This window comes from Gossypium raimondii, chromosome 8 (genome assembly GCF_025698545.1).
Source record: "Gossypium raimondii isolate GPD5lz chromosome 8, ASM2569854v1, whole genome shotgun sequence".
Taxonomy (NCBI): Eukaryota; Viridiplantae; Streptophyta; class Magnoliopsida; order Malvales; family Malvaceae; genus Gossypium; species Gossypium raimondii.
In genome coordinates, this window is record NC_068572.1 from 60,798,954 (window position 1) to 60,816,922 (window position 17,969).

Here is a 17,969-nt window from a genome sequence, read left to right on the forward strand (position 1 = left end):
CAGATCAGAATATATACTCCAATGTTTCCTTTCTTGTTATGGATTCCTCTAGTGAATCGAACTCTCTTTTGCTTCTCAAAAACGCAATGTTCACAGAACTTTAGTTTGTAAATTTATTACCCATCAAGAAGTCCTCTTTTGATCAATTCTGCCATATCATTCTCACTCATATGCCCTAGGCGCATATGCCAAAGTTTAGTAATATCATCATCTGACAAGGAAGAGGAAGCGGCAGCTGCATCACCAGTAACAGTAGAACCCTACAAAACATATAACTTGGCAATCTTTCTCTGCCATTTCATCACAATGAGGGAACCTTTAGAAATCTTCAAAATCTCACTTTCAGTTGTGTATCTGTACCCTTTTAAATCAAGAGTACTCAACGAAATTAAATTTCTCTTCAATTCTAGAGCATGTCGCACGTCACTAAATGTTCTGACAACTCCGTCAAATATTTTAACTTTAATCGTTCCAACACCTGTAATTTCACATTAAGCGTTATTTCACATCAAAACAACACCTTCAGACATTGTTTCGTAAGTTGTAAACCAATCCCTATTGGGACTCATGTGGAAGGTGCAACCCGAATCAAGGATTTACTCCTCGTTTACTTTAGAATTGTTGACAAAAGCGATTAGAAGTTCACCATCGTTGTAGTCTTCTACAACATCAGCTTCACTAGAATTTTCTAGTTGTTTTTCCTTTTGATTCGCAGCCTCCTTTTTTATCTTGTTTTGTAGCTTATAACACACAGATTTAATGTACCCTTTCTTCTTGTAGAAGTTACAAGTTTTACCTCTGTTTGAAGAATTCGATCTACCCTTAAATTTACTACGAGGATTCCGTTCTTGTGTCCTTCCACGATCATCATCAATATTTCGTTATTGTCCCCCATAAACAATGAGACCCTCTCTCTTATAGTCGGGTTTAACCACAAGATGTTTCATCTTACCATACGAGGTCAAAGAATCATAAACCTCATCAATTGTGAGAGACTCGCGGCTATATAAAATCGTGTCTCTAAAGGTTGAATAAGACGGGGGCAACGAACAAAGTAAAACCAAACCTAGATATTCCTTATCATACTAAACCTCCATGGCCTACAAGTTTGAGAGAATTTCTTTAAACACTGTTAAGTGTTCGTGCACAAACGCACTTTCCTCCAAACGATGAGAATAAAGAAGCTGCTTCATATGCAACTTGTTGGTTAGAGTTTTCGACATACATATTTATTCCAGCCTCTTCCATAATGCAGCGGCAGTCTTCTCCTTCATCACATCCTATAAAATTTCGTTAGACAAATACAGATGTAATTGTGTTAACGCCTTTCAATCATTACGCTTCTTCTCTTCATCTGTTAGTATCGAAGACATCTTATTTATCCCTAGTAAGACATCCTCCAGATCCATCTGCGCAAGAACTACTTGCATCTTAATCTTCCACAACGCAAATCTGGTGTTGCGATCCAATAGCAGAATTTTATACTTCAAAGACGCTATTGTCGTGATCTAGATGAACAACCAGGAAGCTCTGATACTAATTTGAGAAAATAGAACATCGGTAATGATAATATATTGCAAAGAAAAGAGAAATAAAAATAAAAAACACACAGGTTTTTTTACCTGGAAACCCATTCGGGAAAAAAACCTTGGGTAAAGGAGAAGAAAATTCACTATGTCGAATTCGAATGATTACAAGAAGAGCTTCAACTACATCTATTTATAGGTTAAAAAAACCTAATTCTAATCAAAGTCAAATATATTATGCTAATAAATGTTAAATATATTATACTCATAAATACTAAATCTTCTAGAAAGAATATATATTTTGTTTAACTTGACTTGCAAGCAATCTCTTAGAATTTGGGTCACACAACTTTAACAATGTAAAATTTAGATAAACTTAAGGAGCCACTTGGTTTAGTTTGGACATTTGAAAATGTGCATTTAGGAACGTTTTACCATTGTGTCTTAAAACAATATGATCATGTCTCGAGACCATAAGAACAAATTTTACTTTATATTTAGAATACATGCTTAGTGTCTCAAGACAATCCTATTTAAATCTAGAGACAATTGGCTTTAATCTCGAGACAAATAAAATTCGAAGCTAAATTAGTTTTGTCCTGCTCCGAGTCTCGAGATAAGAGCCCCTTGTCTTGAGACATCCAAACATCGAAGCCAAAATAATATATATAGGAGGTTGGTCTCGAGACCCAGTCTTGAGATATAAGGGATCTTGCCTCGAGACACCACATCTGATGTCTCAAGACATATTGACATCAAAGAAAAAATACCTAAAATAAAATAAGGTTTGTCTTGAGACAATAAGTCCTTTGTCTCAAGACACAACACTAAAATTGTATAGTTGAGTTTGGATTTGATTCCTAACTCTAATTTTTATTTTGCTTAACTCCAAATCATGATGATTTGAATCTTAAATACTATAAATGCATACGTGTGTGAGTATGATTGTTGATCTAAATTGGTTTGAATGATGGTTGTGATTTAAATATAATGATTATATGAATGAAATAGCTTGAATTGCTTCGACAATGTAATGTGGCATCACGCATTCGAATCCAACTATTGGGTCGGGTGTGGGGTGTTGCAAAATATAATTTTAATTTTTTTTAGCACCAACCAGTATAGGTGAAATCCATCGATTCACACCGGTAACCTAAAATATTATAAAAATTTTACTCACTCTCTAACTTTTTGAAAATTCTAATTAAATCCTAAAAAAGTTATGAAAAATTTAATTAAATCCTTTAAATTTTGCAAAAATTCCCATTAATTTTCTCAATTTTTTAAAAATAATTAGACCCCATTTTTTTAAAATTCTCATTAAACTCCAAAATTTTCAAAAAAATTTATTTACATGTAGTATCCAAAATTTAAACATAAATTCTCTCTTTTTACCATTACACTAAATAGTTAGAGTACCATTGTGATGTTTTTGTACCATTAAACTTTCTCTTCAAAATTCAGCCACCCAAAGATCAAAGATTGTAAAAGAAAAAAGAAAAGCTTAAAAGATGGATAGTCTTTTGTCTACATCTATCCTAGGGAACCCTTGGTCTAACAAATTAAGGAAAAGAGCTTCCTATGTACAAAAACAAAATGTGGGTTAACTGATTTATCTGCTTTTGCTGCACCCGTCCTTCATCTTTTGCTTTAAGGGGGATCATGGCTTCTGTTTTTTTTTTCCTTTTATTTTTAAAATTAGTAGAACATTGTTGTTCCCAATGATCTTTGTCTGAAATGATAGTAAAAACTAACCCTAAAAAGTAAAGGGTTTCAAAAGTTCATTACTTCATTGGAACATGAGTTGCCTCGTACAACACAATACATTGACCAAAACATGACCCAATCTCAACAACTAACATTAAATAATTATAAATATATAACTTTTATCCTTAAAAATATATACATTGGATAATGATTAAAATATTATTATTTTATAAAATAAATTATATTATTTTGAATATATTTTATTTTTTATATAAAAATAGAAGAATGTATATATAATGATTGTTTTGAACATTTTTACTTCATCTTTTCATTTAGAGTATGTTTTATATATTTCTATTTATCACTTACAATCTGAGTGTGTTGTAGTCTAATCATTAATCGAATTGAGGTGAGATGTTTAATTCAAAGCAACCAAAGAAAGAAGAAAGGAATCTTTAATTCAAATTTGTACATAAAAGAAAAAAGGATTATAGGTGCAAATTTGATGTAAGCGTAGGATCTTCCCTTGTATATTATTACCATCAAATCGACAAGTAGCAAAATTCATATACTTATGGCTATGCCTATGTATGATAGCATTGAAGATTAAAAAAAAAGTTGATTAATTGAGTTTAAATTGGACATGCATCGTAGTTTCATGACCTTTATTCGAGTTTCTCGAAAATTTAGAAGAGAAAAAAGGTCATGCATGCATGCATTATCATATAACTGAGACAAAATCCTATTGAGATCATAATTTACTATAACCCTAACGAAAATATCATACTCAGCGGACCATATTTAATTGTCATTTAAGTTCTAATTAATGTAAATGAATTATCCAAATGGTGAATTTCTTCCTTGTGCCACACTAGGGGTTCATCCTCTCTGTCTGAAACGGTGCTCTTCTTGGCGACGGCCTTTCCGGCTTAGGCGACAATTCAAATTTCCTTTCATCAATGCCATCATTGGAAATTCCCGGCTTCGTGTCGTAAATGTCTGATAACGATTCTAGCTTACCGATACCACTTGTATCGATAGAAGGTGGTCCGATTTGAATGACACCGGTTTTGAAAGGATCATCTTGAGGTCCTAAACACGATGGAGCCATTCCCAAGTCTTGTAATCGAAGCTCGTCGGACCAAATTAAAGGACTCTTCCCCGTACCCCCGCCTCCACCGTAAGGGCCATGCCTCTTATTTGACATGAAATGGCCATCAAGTGATGGTGATGATCTCTCCACGTTGTGTTGAATATCAAGGTGTTGGTCACCTCCATATATATTAAGGTCTTGAAATGGTGGGAAATTGAGAGTAGGACCAAAATTATCTTTCATGGCACCATCCATGTGAGGAAGAACACCTCGATGATTTCCCACACCCTTATAGCCTCCAGCTGCACCTCCGGCCGACGCCATGTTTTCACCGGCAAGGGTTTGACAAGCCTTTTCTAATATAGACTGCATATACTTGCCTTGAGCCTCAATCCTCAGTTGAAGGTGTCTTTGAACCTACCATGCACTGATAGTATATAATTCTATGCGTTGTAAGTTAGATAATAACAAATCACTAAAAGTTTTTGAAAAGTAAACCCAAGTGATTTCATTTTTAATGACTTGTTATTATCTGAGCCACTGGTAATATATAGAATTACAAGATAATATATAGAATTACATTGAGATGAGGCAATTCTCTGCATACCTCCAATTGTTCATGAAGTCTTCTTTGCACTTCCATTTGCATCCTAATGGCATACCATGTGTGAGCTACTGCTTTTATATATACAGTTAAAACACATACGTTTCATAAGAAAATATGAACCCTACACCCCCTAATTCTTTTTTAAAACACCACTATATATGTATATATATACTAAAATTTGTCTTGAAAACCTTAAATATAAAAGAACTGAATCAGTACGTACTCATTCATGCTACGAGCCATCATGCCAGATGAAGAAGCAGAAGTTCTTTGAAGATCTAACCATGTAAAACAGAAAAGAAATCATATATATGTATATGTATACAATAGCTTATAAAAAAAACCCCAAAAAAGAAAGTTGATAAAAGAAAAGAAAAACCCTAGAAAGTAGAGTCCACCTGATCTCTTACCATCTTTTATAGAATGATCATTGAATTCCTTGTGAGGTTGCTTTCCAAGCCTGAATTTCTAATATATATACAGCAAACAACAATTAAAATCATTCTTATATATATACATACATACATATATATATTAAAGGAAAATGAAATCAAGGGCAACCCTACATATAAAGTGTAAGCAAACCTGGAGATGGCTCTTGAGGTGATAAAGTGTAAGACCCTTGACCCCCATAACTCTCATGATTGTTTTTGGAGTTGCCTCTGTCATGTTCAACGTTATATATATATGCAAATTGATCATAACATGTAAAGAAATGAAAAAGGGTATTGTTGTTTAAAGAAGATAAGGGAAGAGAGAGTACTGTCAGGTCCTCCGAGCTGAGTAACAGCATCGACGAAACGGTCGTGGAGCTCGACGGTCCAACGGAGACGAGGCTTGGGGTCAGTGGTGAGGACGAGACCAGAGTCGGGTTGAACGCACATGGGTCGATTATCGTGGTGGGAATTCATGGTTGAGGGTTTCTTTGGTTGGAACATTCTTTCTTTCTATCTAGCTATGCCTAAAGCGGCCGTGCTGTGAGAGAGATTCAAAGAACAAATGCGATGCTAATTAGGTGCGTTTTATTTTGAAGAAGATGATGAAAAGGAGAGTTTTTTTTTTTTTTTTTCAAATACGGTGTATGAAAGAATATTTAAGCCACCACAAAGTTTCTCCACACATTAAAGAAAAAGCCAAATTTATAATATTATGCATTATCGTATCAAAATATATAAAATAATCTGAGTTTCAACTTTAAAAACCATATTGTTAAGAGAGGTAATCTCAATTTTAAATATAGATTATAAAAGGCTATCAAAATACCAATATATATATATATGTACATATATTCTCAAAAGAGAACTAAATTCAAATATTAGAGATAATATTATTGAGAGAGACAACCACAAATTTTAAGAACATAAACAATAAAACAAACATGAAAAATACGTGGAAGGACTCCTATTCTAATATAGTAACATGCAACCTCCTAAGTATAATTCTTTACACTATTAGGGAACAGATAAGTCTGGTTTATTTTTATATATGTTAATCTTAGTAAAGTTGAATTGATAAATATGTTAATAAATTTTCATTAAATTTGAATAAGTTGCATTTTAAAGTTTAAAATTAAAAATTCAATTGATAATATATATTCAAATTTAATAGAAATGTAATCAACCGGATTATAAGTTTTAAATCAAACAAAAGATTAAATATTTAAAATTAAAAGTGAAGGGACTAAATATCAAAATTCTAAAAAATACGGAGACTTGAGTCCACAATTAGACCACTTAGTAATCTAACCTATCTATCATCATCAAAAGAAGAGCATAACTTTATGGAGTTATTCTTCTATACCATGTGAAAGCTTTTTGAGTTTTAGGACATGACTAAGACACCTCATGCAATCATCATGAAGCACATTCAACATCTTTTACCCTTTTTTCTCATTAAATTATAAATTATTTAAGATCTTCTTACATCCATACATACATGAGCCATTTTGTTGGTTTTATGGCACAATCCCCTTTATAGATTATAATGAAGTTTTAAAATATGCATGGCCTATGAATGACATAAAATCCTTTATGTCATTACCAAGAAAAAGGTTGCCATCATTCTTGACAACAAAATCTTATGTCTTAATAGATTCTTAGCCCAAAGTTATGTATCGATTACCAAGTAATCAAGCTTTAAATCATTAGTTTCATTGCTCTTTAATCAAGCTTGTTTTGCCATTTCTTGATATAAATGTTTGTGTCTAGCTCTTCTATGCTTTTGTTCCATTTTCAAATTTAAGAATATTAATAATTTTCGATTTTTAAAAATAATGTTACGAAAATTTTCTCGAAATTAAATTCGATTCTAAGTTTAATTAAGGTTTAATATAATTATAATTAAAAGAAAATATTTGAGCAGTACTGTTGGAGTTATGCAAATTTATTTTCTACTTTTCCATAATTAATAAGATTCAAATTTGAAGTCAATGGGTATATCACTTTACATTGATATGTGATTCCCAATTGCATCGTCTCTTATATATAAATATATTTAATAAACCCCATATAAATAAAATGATAAAAATAATGAAGATTTCTTTTATTTGGAGATACGAGGAATTGTAACTTATAATTAGGTACTTAATAATGCATCAATCACAAATTCGTATTAATTTAATCGGTATTAATATTATTATAAATGCAGTATTTATTATTATATTTAAATGTTTTGTTAAATTGATGTTACTTTTAATCGGATCACCAACTCGGTAATGAATTTATCAAAATCTCTTACTTTTAATAAGCAATAGATAATTATTTTGAAGGTAATTTTATCTTTTCGTATGAAGCCTAAAAATTACTTGCACATAATTAGGCTTGAACCAAAACATTGTGATATTTAATCTTTTAACTATATCATTTCAGTCAAACCTATTTTTATGATATTATATTTTCATTTACGTCATCGTATGTGAGATAAAATCCAGTAAATAATTAAGGGTTTTAGGGATTTCGGGAATAGTTTTAAAATGTATCAAAGGAAATGATTTGAATGCAAATATTGAAAAAATTAAAAGGTGAAGAGGGAGGAGCTTTGGATGGCAAGCAAGTAGTAGTAATAGTAGGGGACCTTTCTTCTAAAGCTTGATGGACCTCATTGATCACTTTTGTGGAATAGAAGATTGTCCTCCCATGCATACAAAATACACTTGAATGCCAATGGCTCAAATCTAACAAAAAAGAGTCACACATGACCCCACCTTATAGTAAAAGAAGTGCTAAAAAATTAAGATATAACACAATATATAAACAAGCTAATCTCAAATGTAAAGAAGCCCCATGCAAAGATGTCAAAATATGGTGGGTGGTGGTAAAAAAAAAATAATCTAAATACCCCAAATCCTAATGGAAATGAAATTCTTTCTTCTTTGACAATCAAAAGAAAGATTCTTAAGCCAAAAACAAAATATGGGTTTTCAAATTTAGTCCCCATTTCTACAAATTTAGGTCATTGGCACCCTCAAACATCAATTGGTCCTATATTCACAGAATTCTCCTACTATAAGGATTCAAACAACTTATATGTGCACATCTATCATGAAACTAATATTATATTAGCATAATCAAGGTGGATCCAAAAGAGGGTAGGTAAGGGTTTTGATCCTTTTGATTTGTATAATAAAATTACATTTTAATCCTCTTAAAAGTCAATATTATAATTCAGTCCTTTCTGATAGAAGATTTTTGGCTTTGACTCCCCGAAAATTTATAATTTAGATTCTTCTATAGATTGGTAAGGTATAATTGATGCCCCTTTATAATACAATCAAGCAAAGCTGAAAGTTTAACAATCAAGCTCATTGTGTTTCCAAACCATAACCAAAAAAAGTTGGGTGGCTTAGTATTAAGGCCATGTTTGCTTGAATTTCAAGCATCTTTTTTTTTTTTTTATGTGCTTTTGGGGAATTTATTCTTTAGAATGAATATATTCCTTTTGGCCAAAGGCAAACGCTGCGTGGCCCATCTTTATTTTTACAACAATAGGGGTATACTTTACACAGCTTGTCTCTTTTCTTACATCGTCCCTCGGTAGGTGTTAATGGGGATGCTGCAAAATCTACATCATCGTAATGGCTAAAATACTCTCAACTTTTTTTTTGGGTCAAAATATGTTGTTAGTGTCTATACTTTTATAGCATTTGAGATTTAGCCCATATACATTAAAACTAATTATTAACATTGTTAGTATTTTTCATCAAAACTTGTTAATTTGGTATGTCTATTTTGTCATTCATATGCTATGTCATATGATGGCAGCTTAGTCAACATGTTAAGTTAGCAAATTTTGATGAAAAATACTGGTGATAGTAATGATTGAATTTAAAATTTAAAATTGAAAAAATAAGACTACTCTAGGGTGAAGCAAAAAAAAAAAAAATTGGGGTAAAATTAAATTATATATTTTTACGATAGTAAAATAAAATTTCACCATGATAATCTATATCTTTATAATTTTTAAAAGATTAAAAGAAATTTTATCATTTTGGAGGTTAAACTATAATATTGCTATTATTAGTTTAAAATATAATATTACTATTATTAGTTTAAAATTTTATAAAAATTATATTTTAAGGGCCAAAACCTCGCCACTGAAATACTTAAATTTTAACTTTTTTAAGTTTTTGTTTTTAAATTTGAAGAAATCACATTGATTAATGATTTGTCAATATTTTTAAAATATTTAATGTTTGGTTTAAAATATTAGCTAATGGGAACTTTTTAGTTTTTCCTGTTTATTTATTTATATGATAATTTATCTATGTTTTGCTTTAATTATAATGTGAATAGTTACAAACATTAAATTCACATTTGAGATTCAAACTTAAATTATTAAAATCTCAAAATTTTAGACTTGTCATCATAATTAAAATCTCACGTCATCAATATTACATTGGTTTACTTTCCGAGATATACAAGATGTTGCTTTAATTTCTTCTAATTAGATTTATTATTTGTTTAAGCTTAAATAGTTTCATATGAAAATATTCGATAAAAATAAAAATCCTAAACAAGAAAAAGAAGATTAAAGTACTTGGGAGATCCTTGTATTATAATAATTAATAAATCCTATAATATTAAAAACAATGAAATAGATTTAAATTATAACAAAATTAACATTTACTGTATAAAAATGAATTGAAAATGATTTATTTTTTCAATAGCAGTTTAATTCCAATCAAAAATTTTATTTATGAAAATTATACAAATGTTAACTCTATTAAACAATAAAATATATTCTTTTAAAGAGTAAATGTTCACACTATTTTAATTTCAACTTATTTATTTCATTTTAATAATATAAAGAATAAACTAATTTAATCAAATACCCACGAGGGACCTCTCAGATTTGGCTTACTAAAAATGGGGAATTTGATTACCAAAAAGCTTTTATTATTTTTCATGCAAATCATTGATTCTATCTTTTAAAATCAAATTGCAATTTCTTCGTCCAAGTTCTAAAAATTCGGATAAAATACTATAAACATATTTGTAATAAGAGTAAAATTACATTTTATCAGACAAATTATATGATAGATCAAAAGCTAAAACATACTTTTCGTTAAAATTTCATTCATTTTTATTGTTAAAAGCTAGTGCAACTAACAAAATAACAAGGCAGGGACTAATTTGCCGATATGCAATAACTAATTTTTAACAATAAAATGAATGTAATTGTTAACCAAAAAAACACTAGTTTGCTATTAAATTTAACGATAAAGATTAATTTAAATTGCTATCCACTTTTAATATAAGAGTCTCCAACCGGTAATCAAATACCAAAAATAAAATAAAATTCATAGTTAAGAGTAAGATGGTACATAATTTTAAAATTGAAAATTCAAGTTATAATTTATTTTCAAGTATTACTTTGTATATTTCATCCTTGTCAAAATAACCAAGAAAATAAAAGAGAAGCAGAATATAATCAAACCCAATCTATTAATTTAAAAAGAAAATTCACAAACCATATTAACAATCCCATGAAACTAAAAATAATGTGACTTGTGTACCAATTGTCACTAAAAGTCCATATATAATTAAATCACACCAGGTATTTTGCATCTTATTTTTCAGAAAGATCAAACACTTACCTCCGTCATTGGCATCACAATTCGGACCACACTAACGATTGATTGCAAAAATTCCACGATATTATCAACCGTGGCCGGCACTGAGCAGTCCTTTTTTTATCATTTATGGCTCCCCCAATCACTTGAACTGTCCATTTTGAATGATGCCATTCTCATTCAAGTATTCCACGAATTCATCTATAAGATAGGGCCATGCACCTTCGGCATCATAGTTCAATAGAGCAGGGTCTACCGTCTGTGTGATAGAAACACATCAAAAGATGTTAGCACTGTTTCTCATTAGCATAGCATTAAAGAAACTCGAGACATGATACGTGATCGCTGCCTTGGCATTAAAATGAAAACCGTATACTTAATCTCGACCATGATTTTTCGAGGACAAATGGATCCTGGTTGCCTGCACAGTTATCATTTAGTATCCCCAAATTGTTCTTTTGGATTACAATGAGCCAGACTCTTAGATATTACGGTTATGATACCTTATACCTGAGTCTGAGTGACATAGCCATGTATAACACAACACTTGAATTGCGGAATGTATTCTAGCTTAAAGTTATTAATCTAATGTGCAGTCGATGGTAGAATACTGTTGATTGATATTGAAGCCTTTTAACTTACTCTAGCAAACTCCAAAAGTTGAGACCATGTGTCCCGAGAGATCGCTTTGTTATGTCGAGCCTGGTTCAAGTGGCATCAGAGCACAAAATGCAGTTACAGAATAACTAATCAGTATCGAAGAAATAGAAACCACCTCTTAAAATCTAATAATATCTGACAAAACTTTACAAACAAGGATGAACATGCAATTTTCTGGAGATTCTCATCAATGCAAAAATTGTACCTTTCATGAAAGAAATTACTAAATAAATAGCACCTCGAATTTCAGATTCTTGTAAAATATTCAGCCATAATTTCATGCCAAACAAGTTCTAATTTAAATTTAGACAATGAAAATTATAGCAGTTAAGCTATACTCTAAGTCTCTATACTATTTGTACATTTGAAATTCAGTCCTATTTTTATTTCAAGAAATTTAATCCTCTACCTTTCAGATTAAAAATGAAAGTCCAGTTGTTAATACCGTTAAATTTCTTCTGTTAAATTTAAGTTCATTACATCGCCATTTTTTAGTTACATGGCTACCAAGTCAATTTTTCTTTTAATTTCAAAATATCAGACCAACAAATATAACAAAAAAATTTTAAAATATTTGCAATTGGATCTGAATTTTAAAATATGAAAAGTAGAGGATTAAATTCCTGGAAATACAAGTACAGGAATTAAATTCCAAATTCATGAAGAGTACAGGGACATATAGCATATTTTAACCAATTATACCACAGGATTATTACCTCAAGTAATATTGCATGTCAATTAAAAATGATTACACTCCTGAATTAGTGACTATATATTTCTCAAGGCATATCACAGAATTTCTAACAAGATTAGGAAGGAAAGTAGCACAATATGTTTCCGTAAGATACCTGTAAAAACTGGCACCAATGGTCAACCAATGGCCACTGCTTCTCAGCGAACAGCAACTGCCACATACCGATTGCAGTATCCAATGCCAAAGATTTCTGACCCTGAGACAGAATAAATCATTAGTACCTGCATAAGCTATTACCTAGGGGAATGTAGCTTTACACCGTATTGACATTCCGAAAGCGTTAAATCATGTTTAAAAGTAAACTTATTACTAAAATATACAGCAAGATAAGTAATCTAAGTCTGAAACTTTATTTTTGTTAATAAACATCCACAAATGAAACTAACAAGGAATAACCATGTGAGGGATAAAAGTACCATGGAAGCCCTTGTACTAGAAATCAAATTACATTTTGCCTCTATTCAAGAAATGGATAAATTAATCCCTGTACATCAAATCAACGAGCAAATTTGTCCTTTCTATTAAAAATTTCATCCAGTTATACTGTTAAAAACAGGTGTGGCTAACGCAATAACCAGACAGTGCCACGTGGTATGCCACGTATACCTCATGCTGATGTATAGGGACTATTTTTTAATAGTAGAAATGGATAGAATTTTTAACCAAAGGGCCGATTTCCTCCTTGATCTAACATACAAGGACTAATTTGCTCAATTTTTGAGTAAAGGGGGCAAAATGCAATTCGACTTCTAGTACAGGAGCCTCCATGATACTTTTACCCAGTTTGAGGCAGTCAACTGCTCACTAGGGAAAAGAAACACCACGGCAAGAAAACATAGTCTGTATCCAAATGAACTTTATTGAAACTTATATAGATGGTATGGTTGACATGAAAGGATAGTCTACCTTTTCTTTTGCCCAGCCAAATGCAAAGTTATATATCTCACGGAATTTTTCTGCAGTCACAATAAGCGAAGACGAAAACAATTTTGAATTATCACACAAATATGTTTGGATTATGAACTGCAACACGTTAATAAACCTAAACAATTTGAATAAAGTTACTTGTCTGGATATATCTACATAAAAGACATTTCTTCTGCCAAATGCAACATGCATGACATGGTAAAATAATTTCTAGTAGGATACTGAAGATTAGACTCTATAGAGAACTGAACATACGTTCATCTTTCAGCTCAGAACGCATAAATGGAATCCTCTCACGAAACTTCTCCAAAGAATCTATCCTGCCATGAAAATATATAAATTTCAGTTAGAATCACATTACAGTATGTCAATATAGAATCTAATTTCATTTCAAGTTAGAAAATAATAATAAGAAAAAGGGTATAAATGCCTACCCTAGTGCCTGCAACCCAGTGAAAAATTCCTCCTTGGAATATTCACACATGGTGGAGGCCTTCATGTGCCATGAAACAACTAACTGCAATTTACTGCCAATATTAGCACAAGCATCCAAAAATATTGAACCGGATAGGAACAACTTCTAAAATCCATTGACATCATCATGAGAAACCTCTATGGAAGATTCTAACTGTCTATGATAATGACCAAAGTTCCTTTAATAGTTTAACACAGCATTATCATTTTCTTCAGTCATCATCACATGAATTAGAGCTTTGAACAACAATGCTAGCCAGCATTGATGAATGAAAATTTCAGAACCAAACTAGCCAACTCATTAGCTTTACAACCAACCCTCTAAATAGCAGACTGTTTTACATCCAACCAGTTACTTAAAACATAAATTAGAACAAACACTGCATCACCATTTGCAAAGACTATTATTATTTCGGGATGTAAAACTTGAAACTAATAGCATTCATGTAGAGAACAAGGAAAGGCCAAGGTCAACACACATGCAATGCAAGAAAAGGGTTATAAAAGCAGTCAACACTGTCAGTAGGATTCTGAAACTTTTTGTTGATACTTTGGAGCCTTGAGCAAACTGTAAGCTAAAGAGGATAACAAACAAGCAGGAAAAAAAGTATAAGCCTTTTATAAAAGAAATTGTACTTCAGGGTGTCTGACATACCATAACGATATCTTGGGGATCCACCTGTCAGAAGAAGGTTCCCACGTGTTATTCATATTTTCAAATGCAAATGATTTTATGTATCTATGAAATAATAGAAAAGTAAAGCAAATGGATCACAAGATATCAGACAACAAATCTCGAAGGATATAGAAAGCTACCTGCAGGTCGTTGCATAGAAGAGTAATACCATCAGCCAGTATCATATCCGTGTAAGGATCTGCATAAAATACGGGGGTAAGTTTTTTTTTCTTGAAAGGTGTCGATCAATGAAAAGTAAGCAGCAGAAATGAATTTCAGAATTTCATCAAAATGAAAATAAGACTACCAATATCTCAAAGAATAGAAAAAATAAGTTCAGTGGTATTCTCCGTTATATGTTCTATCACCAAAGCAAACCACAAATTATTAAGGCAAACTACAAAATATGAAGAGAGGAAAAAACGAAAGAAAAGCTTGCCTTTATATCTTTTATAAAGTTCTTCCAAATGTGTAGTATTGGTATAACTTTTAATATGAGACTGCTGGCCATAGAAAAAATCAAAAGCTCCTTCAAGATGCCAATCACTCGCCTTCAAAGCTTGAAGAGCAAGTTTTTCACTGCAATTAAATAACCAAATGAATAAATACATGAACAAAAGAACTGAAAAGAAAGCCACCCACCAATACATTCAATCTACAAATTTCAAAACCATAATTTTAATGGTAACTAGGAAAAAATGACATCGTTATACATGGGAAGATACATGATTAGTCTTACAAACTGTTTTTTTATCAACGAACCAGATTCAATCATTTGTTCCTTCATTTTCGACTTTGCTTATAAAACCATTTTCCAGGCTATTTTCAGACTACCTCTACGTTAACAACGATTTTCAAAAGTAAACCCAAATATTAAGAGTACTGAAACTGCAAAGTAACATCAGGTCACCTCGCTCCAGTTATAGTCATGAACTGCTGGACTTTGTCCCGATGGCCTCTGCCCAGTTTATGCTGTTACAAAACAACAAAATCATATTACATGATATAAGCTAGAAAATTTTGTCATGCACTGCCCACAAGTTGCCTGTGGTTAAACACTTAAAAAGCAAATTTTTATTTTTTGTAATAAATTTTATCTATTAGAATAACATCTCATATCAATCAACTGACATTTTAATAAGAGCTAACTGTTAGAAAATGGAGGAAAATGGTAGGTACCAAGTCAAAGCTAAACATTAAGATAAATAATACTGAGTTTGAAGTGAAATTAGGTGTGTAAAGGAGACATTGGTTCTCGCAAGCTACTCGAGTTTGACTCGGTAAAAACTCAAACTCAATTCAGTAATAATTGAGCCAAGCTTGAGCTCAAGCTATTGGTCAAGCCGAATTCAAGCATAGTAACACTCGGCTTGAACAGTTCATGAGCCTTATCGAGCTTACCAATTATAATATTTTTCATACTTTTATATTACTAAATTACACTATTTCCCTTAACATATATTATTAACCCTAAGCTTAATTGTAGCTTGATTATATCTTGAGCCGAGTTCAAACTTAGAGCATAAAAATAGATGTTCGATTGAGCTCAAACCGAGTATCAAACTCTGAATTTCAACTCAAGCTCTACTCGATTACACCCTGAGAAACCAAATTCAACATAATGTAATAAAATGAACACTAATTGCTTCTTTACTGTTAGATTCCTCTATTATCGTTATTTTTCCTAGAACTTAATTCCTTGGGATTTTATTTCCCACAGTAAAACATTATCAGAGTACAGAGAAATCTATCAAAAAAATAGAATACGAAATCAAAAGTTACATATAACCCAACAACAAGTTCTACATAAGAAGCAGCAATCCAACACAATCCGACAAAAAAAACTGAAAACTTTAAATAAAGGGGCAAAACGAAAGAGATTTAAAACAAAAGAAAAAGAAGGAAAAGGAACTAACCATTTTAGAGTTTACAGTAGAAAATGAAAAAAAACCCTAAAATCCTGAGGAGAGAAAGTTTATAGATCTTTGAACGACTGTTGCAGGGACAGAGAGAAGGAGGAGGAAATTGCAATGATTTTTTTTTTTCCTTTTAATTTTTCTTTTCCTCTCTTCCGTTTCAGAAGAAACGAGAGAGGATTTTTTTTTGTTTTTTAAATATAAAATGTGTAAGAGACTAGGAGTTGAGACAAACTATTAGGCAACTAGTGATTCTGTTTTTGGGATGAAAGCAATATTTAGTTCCTAAACTTTATATTTTTCTCAATTTAGTCTTTGAATTTTTTTTGTTTCACATTAGTCCTGTAACTTAATAGCTTTTATCAGTTTTGTTTTATGTGAGAACGTGGAACTCTGATATTATATCATGTGCTAACCTAAAAGTTATAATTTTTATAATAAATTTAGGTGATAAGGTAATACAATTTTAGAATATCTTGTCATTACATGGATCAAAATTGAAAAATTTATTAAGTTACAAAATTAACATGGACAAAAATATATATATAAGGACCAAGTCGAGGGACTAAATGTTGCCTTACGCCTCTTGTTTAAAAAGAAACAAAAGACACATTTTGACATTCAAAATTGACTGATTTTCACATATTGATATCTAATATATTTTAGTATAATAACTTATTTGGTAACTCTAACTTTATATAAAAAAAGTCATTTTAGTCTTCTATTTAATTTTTCGTCTCTTTTAACTCTTAAATTTGCATTATTTATCAAATAATCTTAAAATGGATGGAAAAATTAACATTTGCTAACTTTGTTAACACGGCATAAATGTGAATGTCGTATTTAAAAATATAAAAATTCAAAAAATACAGAATTATTTTAAAAAATTTAAAAGTATTAAAAATATAAATATATATATATTTAAAATTTTTATTTTAAAAAATTAATTAATAATTTTTCTATCTATTTTGGGTGACTTAATAAACAATATAAATTCAAGGCTATGGCTAAGATATTTTTTTATAAAGTTGAAGGCGAAATAAGTTATTATGCCTATGTTTTTTAGTTAGTACAACTTATATTCAATTACATAAGGTATAAACATAAATTTAGCTCTCAATGTTTATATTTTTGTCAAATTGACCCTTATTATTTTTGAGATAAATTTAGTAATTGTACTTTTCAAATTTTAAATTTTCAATCCTCACCAAACAATACCTCTTAATTCATCAAGTGAAGCTCTACTATTTCCAAAATCTTATGCAGAAAACATATTATCGTACGTGTGATGTCATGTCAGCTTGTTATTTCAATATATAACTTACTAAAAATCCAGTAATAACAAATGCCATTTTGTGTCAAGCCCAAAGATTTGAAATTTGAAAAGTATAATGACTTTGAATGATACAATTAGAGAATATAGATTAAATCTACAATTGTACGCATAGTATAATACTAATAATTAAATTTAACCGAATAAAATTAGCTGCTACTATTAGGGTCAAAACTAAAATTTCAGTATTCAAAAAGCAAAAGAACTAAAATTGACCGATTCAAAA

The 17,969-nt window shown here is 30.8% G+C and overlaps 1 protein-coding gene and 1 pseudogene across 1 annotated transcript; both read right to left on the bottom strand.

The window, feature by feature from the left end:
- Positions 1–3,832: 3,832 nt before the first annotated feature.
- Positions 3,833–6,008, bottom strand: LOC105792776 (myb family transcription factor IPN2-like; annotated as a pseudogene).
- Positions 6,009–10,858: 4,850 nt separating this feature from the next.
- On the bottom strand, positions 10,859–16,622 carry LOC105792778 (uncharacterized). The gene is made up of 11 exons (XM_012621555.2): positions 16,411–16,622; positions 15,405–15,466; positions 14,934–15,073; positions 14,635–14,693; positions 14,474–14,497; positions 13,779–13,861; positions 13,600–13,664; positions 13,324–13,373; positions 12,512–12,613; positions 11,646–11,705; positions 10,859–11,262 (listed from the first exon to the last, which is right to left on the bottom strand). The coding sequence occupies exons 1-11, from the start codon at positions 16,411–16,413 to the stop codon at positions 11,146–11,148; spliced, it is 765 nt and encodes a 254-aa protein (XP_012477009.1). The 5' UTR covers positions 16,414–16,622; the 3' UTR covers positions 10,859–11,145.
- Between the last annotated feature and the right edge of the window lie 1,347 nt (positions 16,623–17,969).